This window comes from Hippopotamus amphibius, chromosome 12 (assembly GCF_030028045.1).
Source record: "Hippopotamus amphibius kiboko isolate mHipAmp2 chromosome 12, mHipAmp2.hap2, whole genome shotgun sequence".
Lineage (NCBI taxonomy): Eukaryota > Metazoa > Chordata > Mammalia > Artiodactyla > Hippopotamidae > Hippopotamus > Hippopotamus amphibius.
The window spans coordinates 17333572-17347863 of record NC_080197.1 but is presented as its reverse complement, the minus strand read 5'-3'; the positions used below and the strand labels follow the sequence as shown (position 1 = coordinate 17347863).

At 43.8% G+C, this 14292-nt stretch overlaps 1 protein-coding gene across 1 annotated transcript; it reads right to left on the bottom strand.

Annotated features, from left to right (window-relative positions):
* Window positions 1–6509: 6509 nt before the first annotated feature.
* Window positions 6510–6974, bottom strand: GTSF1L (gametocyte specific factor 1 like). Its single transcript, XM_057700885.1, has one exon. It carries the CDS (start codon window positions 6972–6974, stop codon window positions 6510–6512), a length of 465 nt encoding a protein of 154 aa, XP_057556868.1.
* Between the last annotated feature and the right edge of the window lie 7318 nt (window positions 6975–14292).

Below are 14292 nucleotides of genomic sequence, written 5' to 3'. Positions count from 1 at the left end.
AAGTGGGATTGATGGATCGTATGGTATTCTTATTTTTTCCTTTTCGAGTTGTTTACGTTTTGTTTCAATTAGAGTTTGGGTGCTTTCAGAAAAACTTCTGGGCTGTTTAAGCCTTTGCAATGATGGTGCAACTCTATCGCCACCTGGTGGTCAGTGGTGTGTTTGCAGCAGGTACAGTGGGCCATAGACCTTTCTTGGTAGATCCTTGAAGCATTTTTCTCATTTTCAGATCCCTTCTTCAGCATCCACATCAAGCAGTTGCCTGGCCTTTGGGTGAACTCCTCCAGTGATGGGGAGAGGTGACTCTGTTACTCAGCAGCCAGCTCCGTTGTGAGACAGCAATTGTAAAGAAAATGCTTTCTTATCCAGAGGAAAAAATGTCCTCCTTGTAATATTGAAAGCAATAGGAAAGCTGGTTGGTGGGGAAATCAGGCTCTCAGATCGGGTAGCTGATAGGCCAGGATTAACTTGGGAGTGTGATTGCCTGAATGAGCAACTTTCTCAGCAGACCCCCATGTGAGTCATTTCTGCGTTCCAGGTATTGCCAGAGGTCACCGAGGCTCTGATGCAGTAATGGCAGTGATTTAACCCCCTCTAAGATAGATTTTATGTTTCCACCTTTGGCTGGATGTGTTTGAAAGCAATTAAAGCTGAGTTTCGATATAGGTTGAAAATCGAGCTTTTCACTGATACAGACCAGTGGTCTCAAGCTGGTCAGGATGAAGGTGTTTTACTTGTATATTAACTAGGGCTGACCTATAGTTATTTAGGTCATAGTATGTAATGAACGGGACAGTCTGACAAGGACACGTGCAGAGCCTGAGTCTCAAATGCCCTTCAGAAAGGCGTGGTTGGGGGATGTCCTTCTTTCTGAGCAGCAGGCCTGCTACGCAGTAGGTGCTAATTGATATCTCATCCTGCCATGGTGTGATATGGCAGAGAGAGAAGCCTAGGGCAGCTTAGGACTAGAGGGGTAGAGAAGACTTCATTTTTTAGTGCTGATTCCTAGCTTAATTCTTCTGTGGTCAGAGAGCATAGTCTGTGTGGCTTCAAATCTTTGAAATCTGTTGAAATTTGCTTTTTTTTGGTCAAGCATATGGTCAAGTCTGTGTTTCTTACACATAGGAAAAAATTATGAGCTCTGCAGGTATTGGCAGCAGTGGCCCATTTTTTTTTGTCTGCTTTTTTTTTGTGGACCTAGATTAGCCAACCCCCAAATGACACATTTTAAGAATGCTGTTTGAAGCCACTGAATGTTGGAGTGGTTTGTTACACAACATTAATGTGGCAATAACTTGCCAATAGGAAGGTAGACTTGTGTAAGCTAAAGAACACTGAGGTGGGGTCTTCCCTGGTGGTGCAGTGATAAGACTCCATGCTACCAATGCAGGGGGCCCGGGTTCGATCCCTGCTCAGGGAACTAGATCCCATATGCATGTCGCAACTAAGAGTTCACATGCCACAACTAAGAGTTCACATGCTAAAAGTAAGAGCTTGCATTGCCACAACTGAGAAGCCCCTGTGCCCAACTAAGGAGCCAGCAAGCTGCAACTAAAGAACCCACAAGCCACAACTAACACCCAGCGCAACCAAATAAATAAATAAACAAACATTAAAAAAGAAAAAAGAACCCTGAGGAAGTGAACAAGGTACTGTGAACTCAAAAACGTGGAGGAGGAACTTAGGAGACTCGGAACTTTGTTGGAAATGAGCGGGAAGAAGGATTCCGGAATCCAGAGCCATTGTGACGATACCTGTGTCTTGAATGTTACTCAAGACATCTGGCAAGCTTTGCAGGGCTCTCCTGGTAGCCGTGGATACAGCCTTTGCAGCAAACAGACCTGGATGTGAGTCCCAGCCTGGCTCTTTCCTACTCTGAGCCTTGGAGTTCTTGGCTATAAAATGGGAGAGTCCGTAATCTTCTGGAGTCATTGAAGGGGTTGCATAGAACATTGGCACACACTTGGGGCTCCAGAAACATGGGGTCTTGTGATATTATTACAAAATGCTTTCTGATTTCTTTCTTGTGCACAAAAACCTTGCAAAGGAGAAGTTAGTGTCCATGTTTCAGCTGACTGTTTTGTAGCAGAAGTTACTAGAAAGTGGTCAAGTCAGGACTTGAGCCCAGTCAAGGCTAACACTTCAGTGCCCTGTTCCTTGTAACTGTCTGTGTCTTAGCCAGGGAATCAGAGAGAAACAGAGAGAAAGCATCTACATTAGGTATAGGTTCAATTTCCCAAGACTTTCCATGGAATTTCAACATACAGGACAATACACATTCCAAGTGAACAGCTGGATGAATTTTCACAAAGTGAACACTCTCAGGTAACCAGTATGGTTATCAAGAAATAGACCATGACCAGCAAACCAGAAACCTCTCCCTACTCTGCCAAGGGTAACCACCATCCTGAATTCAAACACCATTGATTTATCTTGCTTTTTAAAAAAACATCATGTAAACTGAATTTCACTTTGTGTGAACCTACCCTTGTTGACTGGGTAGTTATAGTTGGTATGTTCTCATGACTGTTTAATATTCCATCATGGACATTTCCATACTGTACCCATTTCTCCTGAAGGACAGGTGGAGCGTTTTCAGGTTGGCATTATAACTAGAGCTGTTGTGAACAGCTGTCCTCATCTCTTGGCAAACTCATGTACATGTTTCTGATTTCTACAAATTTAGGAGTAGAATTGCTGTGGATGGGTTCAATTTCATTAGGCCACGTGCCACTTCCTAACTTTGTGAACCAAGGCAGGTTATTTAGCTTCTTTGAGACTCACTTTTCACACCTGTATATTGGAAATAAACAATGCTTTCCCCTCAGGATTGTGGCTGGGACTTAAAGTCTGCAAGGCACTCGGCCCCAGGGTAGCCCCCCTTTCTTTCCTCCTTCCTCGGCTGTGCCAGAGCCCCCTCTGCCCGAGCACATGGCTTTTCTGCCAGGCTTCCCCTTTGCCAGGAATCCTTAAACATGAACTTGGAAAGTTCGCCCACTGCCCAGGGCTGCGAGCGCTGCCTTTCCCCAGCCCGCTCTCCTCTGTGATTCAGTCACTGGCGCTCAGCCCAGCACTGGCTTGCTGTGGTCACTGTCACCATTAACAAGTGTTTTTATGATGGTCCCTGCTAGAGTCTGGCTTGCTGTAGATGCTGTCCCGCAGACAGGCCCTGCAGATGCAAGGAATGAGAGAGGGAACAGCTGGCTGAGATCCAGCTCAGCAATTTAGAACAGGCGTTCCTCTCTTGCCTGGTCTTTCCTCTAGATCTCCAGGTAGGACTTTTTCTTAAGTCCCTGTATTTCTTTACTCTTCCTGGAACATGATGAATTGGGACATGAGGGTAAGAGAGGGCCAAGTGGGGAAACTGCCTAGGAGTGGGGACTTCTCTTTTCTCTGTAACAGCAGCCTGGAGCCTTGTATTGAGAAGGATTCTGAAGGTATTGTCCAAGCTCAGGAAAGAATATTGTGATTGATTGGTTATGTCTGTTACGTGCATGGGAGGTGGCTGTGGTGGCACACAGGTTATGTACTTCCTATCATCTCTATTGCTTAGTGTTGGTTAAAATGGACATGTATTTGATTTAGAAATATAAATAAAAATTTTAAATAGGTAAGTTAAATCCTTTTACATTTATATGAATATTGATATATTTGGATTGATTTCTACCATTTAATTTTGTGTTTTCTCTTTACTATTGCTTTTCTTCTTTTCTTTGTTGCATTTGTGAAGTTTTCTGTCATCTCCTGGTTTCTTTTCTCCTCTTGGCTGGTTTGTAATATATAAAAAATATTTCTTTTATTTTAGGGGCTATTTAAATATTTTTAATATACATATTTGTTACTCAAAGTTTTGTTTTATCATTTTAAATGTAATGTTGATGATTTTTCTCAGTTGATTAAATTTGTTTATATATTTTATAAATTTACTTGCACCTCAGTTTTTCCGTTACCACATCACATTTCCTGTTTGCTGAATGCCACCACCATTACTACCACGAGTGGTTAGCATTAACGGAAGGCTTCCTTTGTACCAGACACTGTCCTAATAATCCTACATGTGTTAAATCCCGTAATCCTCCACACCATCCCATGAGCTTATCATCCCTGCTCTGCCCAAGGTCAATAGGAGGTCGTTGAGAGTCTATCCTTGTGTCCATCGTGTCACTCTTTGCTCTGTGTTTAAATTTTTAATTTTGGTATCATTTTAGATTTACAGAAAACTTGCATAGATGGTACAAGGAGTTCCCCTGTACCTTCCACCCAGCTTTCCCTAATGTTAACATCTAAAAAGACTATGGTGCACTTAGAGAAACTAAGAAATTCACATCAGTAGAATGCCATTAACTAAACTACAGGCTTTATTTGTATTTCACCAGGTTTTCCACTAATATCTTTTCCTGGTCCAGAATACAACCCAGGATACCACATTGCATTTAGTTTATCTTACTATCTCTCTATTTTTATATAAATTTGAAATTTTCCATAATGTATATTTTAAATATATGTTGCATATAAATATATATTTATGTATTTAAACCTTTTAATTAAAAATATAATATATAATATACATTTATGCATAATATATAATATATATTTTTAAATTTTTAAAAATTGAAGTATAGTTGATTTACAATATTGTGTTAGTTCCTGGTATACAATAAAGTGATTCAGTTTCATATATATATATAAAACTTTTTCAGACTCTTTTCCATTATAGTTTATTACAAGATATTGAATATAGTTCCCTATGTTATACAGTAGGACCGTGTTATTTATGTACTTTATACATAGTAATTTGTTTCTGCTAATCCCAAACTCCTAATTTATCCCTCCCTCAATATATACTTTTATAATATGTTAAATACATTATAAAATATATTAAAATATATTGTAAAACTATTTTATTATGGAAGATTTCAAATTTATATAAAATATATATTTAAAAACTATTTTTATTAGAATATATTATATATGTAATTTATAAAAAATATATATTGTATGATGTAATGTATATTTATATTAAAACATATTGTAAATATGTTAAAATATATTTTAAGCTCTTTTTATTATGTAAGATTTCAAATTTATATAAAAATAGAGAATAGTAATTGAGTAAAATAAACACATTTACACAAAAGTAGAGACAATAGTAAAATTTATCCTTTACTCAGCTTCAACAATGAGTAACTCATGGCCAATTTGTTTTATTCATACCCCAAACCAAATTACTCTTTTCTTTTTCCTGGTCTTGTTGGCCTGTAGTTTGCAGCGATGTGCCCTACACACCACTTTCTTATTTCACCTACTTCCTATGTGGCAAGTCTCTAGTCCAAGCATTTTATTAACCATGGAGTTTGTAGGGCCAACACCCAGAACTTCTCTTTTTCCCCAAGAAGAAATCTTTATGTTAACACTTTGTAGAAACAGTTGAAGGAGCCAGGGATGGTAAAGTTACAAGTACTTAAAAAAAACTTAACAGCTAAGATTTCCTCCTGAAAAACTTTCAAAAGATTTAAGTCCTTTGCTGTTTTAAAAAAATATGTATTTTAATTTTTTGACCAGATAATGCATTCATGTGTGTTCATATATAAAAGGTATTCTAGATAAAAACTCTCTCTTCCCTGTCCTGCAATCATCTACTTTTCTTCTGTGGGGCAGCTGATGTTAGGGAAGAGGGCAGCATATATTTTCTGTAGGGGATCAGACGGTGAACATGTTAGGCTTTGTAGTCTACCAAAACAGTGACATGGACTTGGCTTTGATCAGTTAAAGCAGGGCTTGGCTTACTGTAGCCCACAGGCCAAATCCAGCCCATCGTCAGTTTCTGTAAACAGCGTTGTTGGAACTTACGTTCATTGTCTACATATCGCCTGTGGCTGCTGTCATGTTACCAAGGCAGAGCGAAGAGTTGTGACAGAGACCATATGGCTCTCAAAAGCCTGAAATATTTACTCTCTGGTCCTTTATAGAAAAAGTGTGCTTGTCTCTGAGTTTTAAACAACATGTCTTAGCCTTTCCATGTCTTATAGAAAGAGTGTCCTCACTCTTTTTCATGGCCGCATACTATTTTATTACATGGTTACACCATAATTTATTTAATCAGATACTCCTAATGGATATTTAGATCATTTTTGACCTTTTGCTGTTACAAATAATGCTACCATGAATACCCTTGTACTTACCTCATTGTCCACAGGTGTGAATATGTTAACAGGGTGAATTCCCAGAAGTGGAATTATTCCTTTTCCATCACATTGAGAATTTTTATAGCTATTGTCAAATTGCCCTCTAGGGACATTTACCAACTTACATTCTCTCATCAATGTTATGAAAGTGCCCATTTTGACCCATTTTTGCCAGCAGAGTGTTATTAAACCTATCTGTTAGGTCAAAAAAGAAAGAAAAAAAAAGCATCGCTGCATAATTTACTTCGTACGCCTTTTATTCTGCTGAGTTGCATCTCTTTCATGCATTGAAGAGGCCCATATCTCCTTTCTGCTGCTGGCGGTTTACTGTCCTGGTCCGATGCCCTTCTCGGGGGTGGTCAGGGATGGGGTGTGGTCCTCTGTCTCTGACTCTTTTGTGTCGCTTTCACAAACAAGCTTTTGGGGAATAAAAGTCTTAAGGACAAACGTGGGGCGGCAATTCGTGTTATCAGCATTCCAGACGTTGGGGTTAGGGAGACAGGGGGACACTGGAGGGGTGTTTCCATTCTGCTGTGAACTCAGGAGGCTGACCTTCAGGGGGCTCAAGCTGTCTTCATCCTCCACTGTGCTTCTGTTGACACAGGCTGCCTCGTGCTCCTCCAGCTTTTTGATGGGGACCACATGGCAGGCGTTGTATTTGCAGCTGGCCATCTTTTTGGCTTTCTTGGGATTCTTTCTCCTGCATGATGCCAGGTGGTACTGAAATCTGCTGAGTGGGATTCGGTGGTGAGGGTCGTAAGGGCAAATTTCTAAGGCTTCTGGCTCCATGGGAAATCGTTCTTGAAGCAGAGTAGCCCGCTGCCCAGAGTCAGAGTGAAATGCCCTTCATGGAAGAGCCCTTTGGTCAGAAGGAAGGAGCATTCCTCTGTGCCAGCGTTGGCCCGTGGAACTCTGTCGGCGCAGGTCAGAACCACTCGTGCTCCCTGTTCTCTGGGACTACGAGCATCGGGTTGGAAGAAGGACAGCAGGCTGTTAGGAGCAGCTGCACAGAGAACAGATAGGCATCAAATGGCCCATGAGACGGAAGGACTACACGGAGCAGATGCAAGAGCCCACAGCGGCCCCTTGGGGAGGTGGAGAAGGTACGTGCCAGCCTGCCCTCGCCTCTGACTCACACTGTGTGATGTCGCGGGACAGTCACGGATGGTCACAATGGGCAGTGAGTCATCAGCAAGAGGCTGCTTGTTGTCTGTCACTTTCAACGGACGGGATGGGCTTGGGGAAAGCTGTGGGTGACATGTCGTCATTGACCTGTCTTTTTTTTTTTCCTTTTAATTGAAGTATAGTTGATTTACAATATTGTGTTAGTTTCTGGTGTACAACAGTGATTCATATTATACATTTTGTAAATATGTATTCTTTTTCATATTCTTGTCCACTATGGTTTATTGCAATATATTGAATATAGTATCCTGTGCTATATAGTAGGATCTTGTTTTTTAATCTATTTTATATACAATAGTTTGTATCTGCTTATTCCAAACTCCTAATTTATCATTTACCTGTCTTTAAACTTACATGTTTAATATAATTTCTGATATATTTAGGTTTAAGTCTACCACCTTATTTTGTGCTTCCTAGACTACTCTTTGGTTCGTTTTTTCTCCTTTCTTCCCTTATTTTAAATAGACATTTTTAAAAACTTTCTGTTTCTTTCACTATCATTTCTATTCATAGATAATTTATCAAGACTTAAAGTTAATATTTATTTAACTTTCTTCCTGGATAATACAGGGCTTTCTATTCATTTACTTCCCTCTTGACTTTTTTTTTAAAATTAATTAACTAATTTATTTATTGGCTGAGGTGGGTCTTCATTGCTGTGCATGGGCTTTCTCTAGTTGCAGTGAGCAGGGGCTACTCTTCGTTGCAGCGCACAGGCTTCTCATTGCTGTGGCTTCTCTTGTTGTGGCGCACAGGCTCGAGGCTCGCGGGCTTCAGTAGTTGTGGCAAGTGGGCTCAGTAGTTGTGGCGCACGGGCTTAGTTGCTCTGCGGCATGTGGGATCTTCCCAGACCAGGGATTGAACCCATGTCGCCTGCATTGGCAGGCAGATTCTTAACCACTGCGCCACCAGGGAAGCCCGCCTCCTGACTTATTATATTATTGTTCCCTGAATTTAAAGCCTAATTAAAAAAAAAACCTCACAAGACAGTATCGCTAGTGTCAAAGTTTGCTTACGCTTGTGCTCACATTTATGTCTGTTTGCTTTTGTATCTCAGACTCACCACGTGACATCACTTTGTTTCTGCTGGAAGTTTTCATTTTTCAGAATTTCCTCTTGACAAACTCTTTTGATTTCGGTTGTCTGAAAGCATCTTTATTTCACCCTCATTCTTGGAAGGTGTTTTTGCTGAGAGTAGTTGTGTTCTTTTCTTTCTTCACTTTGAAGCGGAGCCCAATTTCTTCTAACTTCTATCCTGTGGTTGAGAATTCAGAATCTCATGGTTACCTCACTTCTTTTGAAGCTAATCTATGTATTTTCATAGGTCTGTTTCAAAGAACTTTTCTCTACCTTTGGTTTTCCTACAGTTTCACTATGATGTCGACCTGTGGATTTCTTTTTAATTATTCCTTCCTTATATTTATTGGTTGGACCTCTGGAATCTATGGATTAGTGTCTTTCATTTGTTTTGGAAAATGCTCAGCCATTGTCTCTTCAAATATCGCTTCCACCTTATTCTTTTACTTCCTCTGAAATGATAAATATTCATGCTACTGACATTTCATTGTCCAAAGTGAGTTTCATGGCACACCTAACTTCAGGGGTCAAGGAAGTACAGGCCTGTCACATGCACAGAAGAAGAAGAATAGGAACTTTGACAAGTGTCCTAAGAATGTCCCCATTCTGTCCTTTTTGTCACCAGTATTTTTTTCCCCTTTTCTCCACAATACAGAGTATGCTGCCTTCTCCCCAAGAGAGAAAACCCAAAGTCCTAGCTCAGACGGGGGAAAATGCTCAGCCAGTGCTCACTGAGGGCTTCCTGGGTTCTGTCCAGGACCCTACTCTGCACTGGCGGGAGTCCTAGTGCCCCCAGCCAAGCAGAGTCCTACTCACTGTACCCCACCACCCTCTTGAATGTCCTGTACACAAAGACAGCTCCTGGTATACTTTGCTGAGGAGGAGTCCTTGGTAAATTGTAACTTGTATGCCATTTATGTGACAGCCCATTTTCTCTAAGCCTGCAACCCAGTATTGAAGGCATTATTGGCCCTACTGGGAGTTAACAGGTGGTTCAGAATCTGCTCTGATGTGTCCCCAAAGCCAAAGATGGTGTTTGTTGATAATGCTGACAATGTTTTTTTGTTCCCAGTCCCATAGCCTCTTTCATGTTCATGACCAGGAGTGGCCCAGGATCGAGTGATTCAAGCATCTGTAAGTCTGCAAATGGAGATGATAATGAAAGCCTTTCCTCTGTCATTGAAACCCAGATAATAAGGAACAGGGCATTAGCTGTTTTAGGTTTCTTTGTGGCCAAGCACCCATTAGTGGGGCAGGCCAACATTTAGTCCATTATGGAGAGAGGGAAGGCCAGGCTCGTTAATGCTTCTAATGGACGTCTTGAATGGTCTCCCAGCCTGCAGCCTTCTCCCAGCATCTACTTCATGCCTGGGACCTGACAGGTCGCTCACCATGGCAACAGGAGGGGAGAGAGGGATGCAGACACACCTGTCTGGGCAGCCAGTCTCAGGCCTGTGCACGTCAGAGACCAATCATGCAAGTGAGGTCAGATCCGCTTTCTGCTCCCTCCCTTCTCACTCTGATCATCTTGAGAGATGCTGCTGACAGCTGGAAAAGCAGGCGTGGAGAAGAGGTCCCAGAATGTGCAGAAACAGTTTCCTTGAAAATGAAAACGTGTGTCTTGGCCTGTGGAGTCAGCAATTATCGTTGTGTTGGGGGGTGGGATGGAAGATCAGAGTCACTGTGAATCTGAATCCTTCAGGCTTGGAGAGAATTCTTTATTATTTTATATTTTATTTTATTTGTTTATTTACTTTGGCCATGCTGTGCGGCATGCAGGATCTTAGTTCCCCAACTGGGGATCGAACCCCTGCCCCCTGCAGTGGAACCCCGGAGCCCTCCATTCCCTGGAGGGACCGCCAGGGAACACCCTCAGAGACGTCTGATGACATTCAGGCCAGCTTCTCTCCCCGTGCCAGCATCCCCTCCCAAGCATCCCTGGAGGATGGTCATACAGTGATGGGGTGCTCCCCACCCCCCACCCCAAGAAGTTCCCTTGTTAGGGTTACACTATAGTGTACTTTATTAAGTGTGCCATAGTCACACAATTATGTCTAAAGCAACAGTCTACATACTTTAATTAAAAATACTTTATGGCTAAAAAATTCTAACCATTGTCTCAGCATTCTGCGAGTTGTAATCTTTTTACAATAGTAACATCAAGGATCACTGGTCAGGGACTTCCCTGATGGCACAGTGGTTAAGAATCTGCCTGCCAATGCAGGCAACACGGGTTCGATCCCTGGTCTGGGAAGATCCCGCATGCCATGGAGCAACTAAGCCCGAGAGCCACAACTACTGAGCCCACTTGCCGCAACTACTGAAGCCCGCGAGCCTAGAGCCCGTGCTCCACAACAAGAGAGGCCCGTGCACCTGCTCGCCACAAGTAGACAAAGATCACTGATCACACAGATCACCATAACCCATATGATAATAATATAAAAGTTTGAAATTTTGCAAGAATTGCTAAAACACGACACAGAGACATGAAGTCAGCAAATGCTGTTAAAAAAAAATGACGCCAATAGACTACTTGAGGCAGGGTTGCCACAGACTTTCAATTGGTAGGAAACACAATAAAGCAAAGTGCCATAAAAATGAGGTATGCCTGTACCAGGACCCTTCATAAACAGTTGACTCAAGAAAAAAACCTTAAAACAGAATTTTCTGAAATATGTTCCATGGAACACTAGCTCCTCGAGGTAGTATGAGGTGTTGGGAGAAAAGGCGAGATCTGCTCCCCACTCTCAGGAGCCACTGAGCAGAGCCAAGGTCCACAGTGCTTCTGCCTGAGGCTCCCTGGGGCCGTGCTGATGGCACTGGAATCCCCAGAGCTACTTGCAAGATTCGTGCTCCAAGGAATGTCAGCTTGGAAAAAATAAGTTCCGTGTCATGAGTAAATACAAGCAGGGGACTTCCCTGGTGGCGCAGTGGTTAAGACTCTGTGCACCCAATGTGGGGGGCCTGGGTTCAATCCCTGGTCAGGGAACTAGATCCCACATGCATGCCACAACTAAGAGTTTGCATGCCACAACTAAGGAGCCAGCCTGCTGCAACTAAGACCCGGTGCAACCAAATAAATAAATATTTTTTAAAAAGGTTAAAATGGTAAAATTTATTAAAAAAAATAAATACAAGCAGAAAAGATATTTCATTCAAGCATCTGTAAGGGACTGACAGAAGCAGATGACGTTCTAGACAACCTCCAAGGCACTAACAAGCAGTCTTTTTCCTGGCCACATTATCTGACCACAAAGCAATAAGAAAGCAGAAATTAAAAACAAAAGGATAAACAGAGAAAAAATTAAACCACTTGGAAATTTATTACTAAATAAATCAAAGGAGGGAACAAACCTGCAATTATAGGCCATTCAGAACATGACAACTGGAACTCCACATAGCAAAACCTGCGGAATGTAACAAAGTACTCCCGCGGCTCTAAATGTTTGTGTTATTAAATGGGGGAGACTGAAAGTTGATGAAGCATCCAACTCAAGAAGCTAGAAAATAAGCAACAAGATAAACCTAAGGAGAGAATTAAAAGTAAAGGTAAAAACTGAGACAGAAAACATGAAAATCAGTAGAACTGGTAAATCTAAGACTCAGCTACTTGTAAATCCCTATAAGACACCTAGACCTGTAAAAGCCCACTAAAGGGGCAGAGGGGGGTGTTGGCCAGGAGGCAAGTGAGAGAGAGGATGAAGGAAGGAAGGTGGGAAGGAAGGAAGGCAGGCGGGAAGGAAGGAAGGCAGGAAGGAAGGAAGAAAGGAAGGAAGGGAGGGAGGGAGGGAGGGAGAAAGAGGGGCTTCTCTGGTGGCTCAGTGGTTAAGAACCCACCTGCCAATGCAGGGGACATGGGTTCGATCCCTGGTCTAGGAAGATCCCACATGCCATGGAGCAACTAAGTCCGAGAGCCACAACTACTGAGCCTGTGCTCTACCGCCCATGAGCCACAACTACTGAGCCTACGTGCCACAACTACTGAAGACCATGTGCCTAGAGCCTGTGCTCTGCAACAAGAGAAGCCATTGCAATGAGAAGCCTGTGCTCTCCACAACTAGAGAAAGTCCACGAAGACCCAACACAGCCAAAAATAAATAAATAAATAATTTTTTAAACAACAACAACAAAATGTGTGGAAACGAGTAAAGATTTACGAAGGTGAAAGTATTGTAATAGGGGCGGCGGGGCGTGCAGCCCTTAGTGTGAGACTGTTATCGCGAGACCCTGAGCGAGGCGGCTGGAGGTTCCTCTCTGCCAACAGTCAGCTCGCAGGGGTCCTTGGGGCACAGAGTGTGGTGAGGGGTGGATCGTGGCCTTCTCCCCGGGGCCCTCCAGGCCCTTCAGCCTGGGGGCCGGCCAGTGAGCTGGAGGGCCCAGGGACAGGCTGGGGCTGTGTCCCGCAGAGCCCTCACCACGGGCCACCCACTGGCTGGGCCCAGGTCTTGAGGGCATTGCGGTGGGCCTCTTCCCCAGCCCCCGCTCTGTGACCTAATGGCTGTGACTGTATCTGTGAATCGCAGTCCATGGAGGCCTCAGTGACTGCAGTATGTGGACACTGCCGTTCAGGTAAGAGCTTCAACCAGCTTCAGTCCCTCCGTTCAAGGTTCCCAACTTGGTACAGTGTAGATCCGTGTCTACCGCTAGGAGGTGGCCAGAGGTCAGGGTTAAGTTGCAAGGACATTGCACATCATGACTTCAGGTCCAGCTCTGTGGTTGGGGCTATCCGCAAAGAAGGGCAGTTGTGAGCAGGGAATTAACCTGATGAGTATTTGCTACAACACGTATTCCTATTGATCCTATAGAAATGATTCTCTCCAGTTTAAATGAAAAGCCCAGGGGCTGGCGGGGTCCTGGGTGCCTGGCTGCCTCAGTGATGATGGCTGGGCAGGGTCTGGGGACCTGGCCCTGAGGGCACCACCAGCTGACATCTGTCTCCTGAGCCGGGCCTGGGCACTGGTGAGAGGACCCAGACTGGGTGCTGGGAGAGCGCGCCCAGGCAGGGTAACCCAGCCCCCGCAGGGACCCCCTCCTCTCAGCCTGGGCCTGGACCTCGGAGGGCAAAAGTTGAGCCTTGGGACCGTGCCCTTTCTTGCCAGTGCAGAGAGTAACATTTGTTTTGGTGGAGATTTATAGGGACATCCATGACCTGACTGTGACCTGACCTGAAGAACAAAGGATCTGACACCGAGAAGTTTGCAACAATTCACCACGCCCCTCCGTCACCTCTCCTATAAGAGGCCTTTGCTGAAAGCTTTCAGGGAGTTCAGGGTTTTTAAAGCACGAGCCAAAGGGAGTCCAACTCGAGGATGGAAGATGCCTTAGAGGACTGGGGCGGGGAGGGTGGGGGGACTCGAGGTGGGGGGAGTCAAGGAAGGGAGGAAATACGGGGATATGTGTATAAAAACAGATGATTGAACCTGGCGTACCCCCCCCCCCCAAAAAAAAAAAAAAAAGCACGAGCCACCCATCTCCTTGCATGGCCTTGCAATAAGCCTTTCTCTGCTCCAGGCTCTGTTTTGGTCAGGCACACAGTGTGAGTGATAAAGACATCTCCCTCCCTCTGAAGGCCTTTGGGGAAACTATTAAAGATGGAAAGCACAGAGCTCAGAATTACTCCAGCCAAGGGGTGAGGGATCTGGGGTGTGTATATACCAACTTCCAAGAGACTCATTTGTTGAGGGCTGTTGCCGGAGGGTTTGTAAGTTCCTTGCCACTTCCAACCTGCTAAGGGTGGGCAGTTCTGGGAGCAAGAGCCACTGCCCTCCCTACCCCCCTGCCCTGCTGGATGCAGAGACTGGAGTCCCATGGATATGGGTGAGGTACTGACCACTTCTGACCCAGG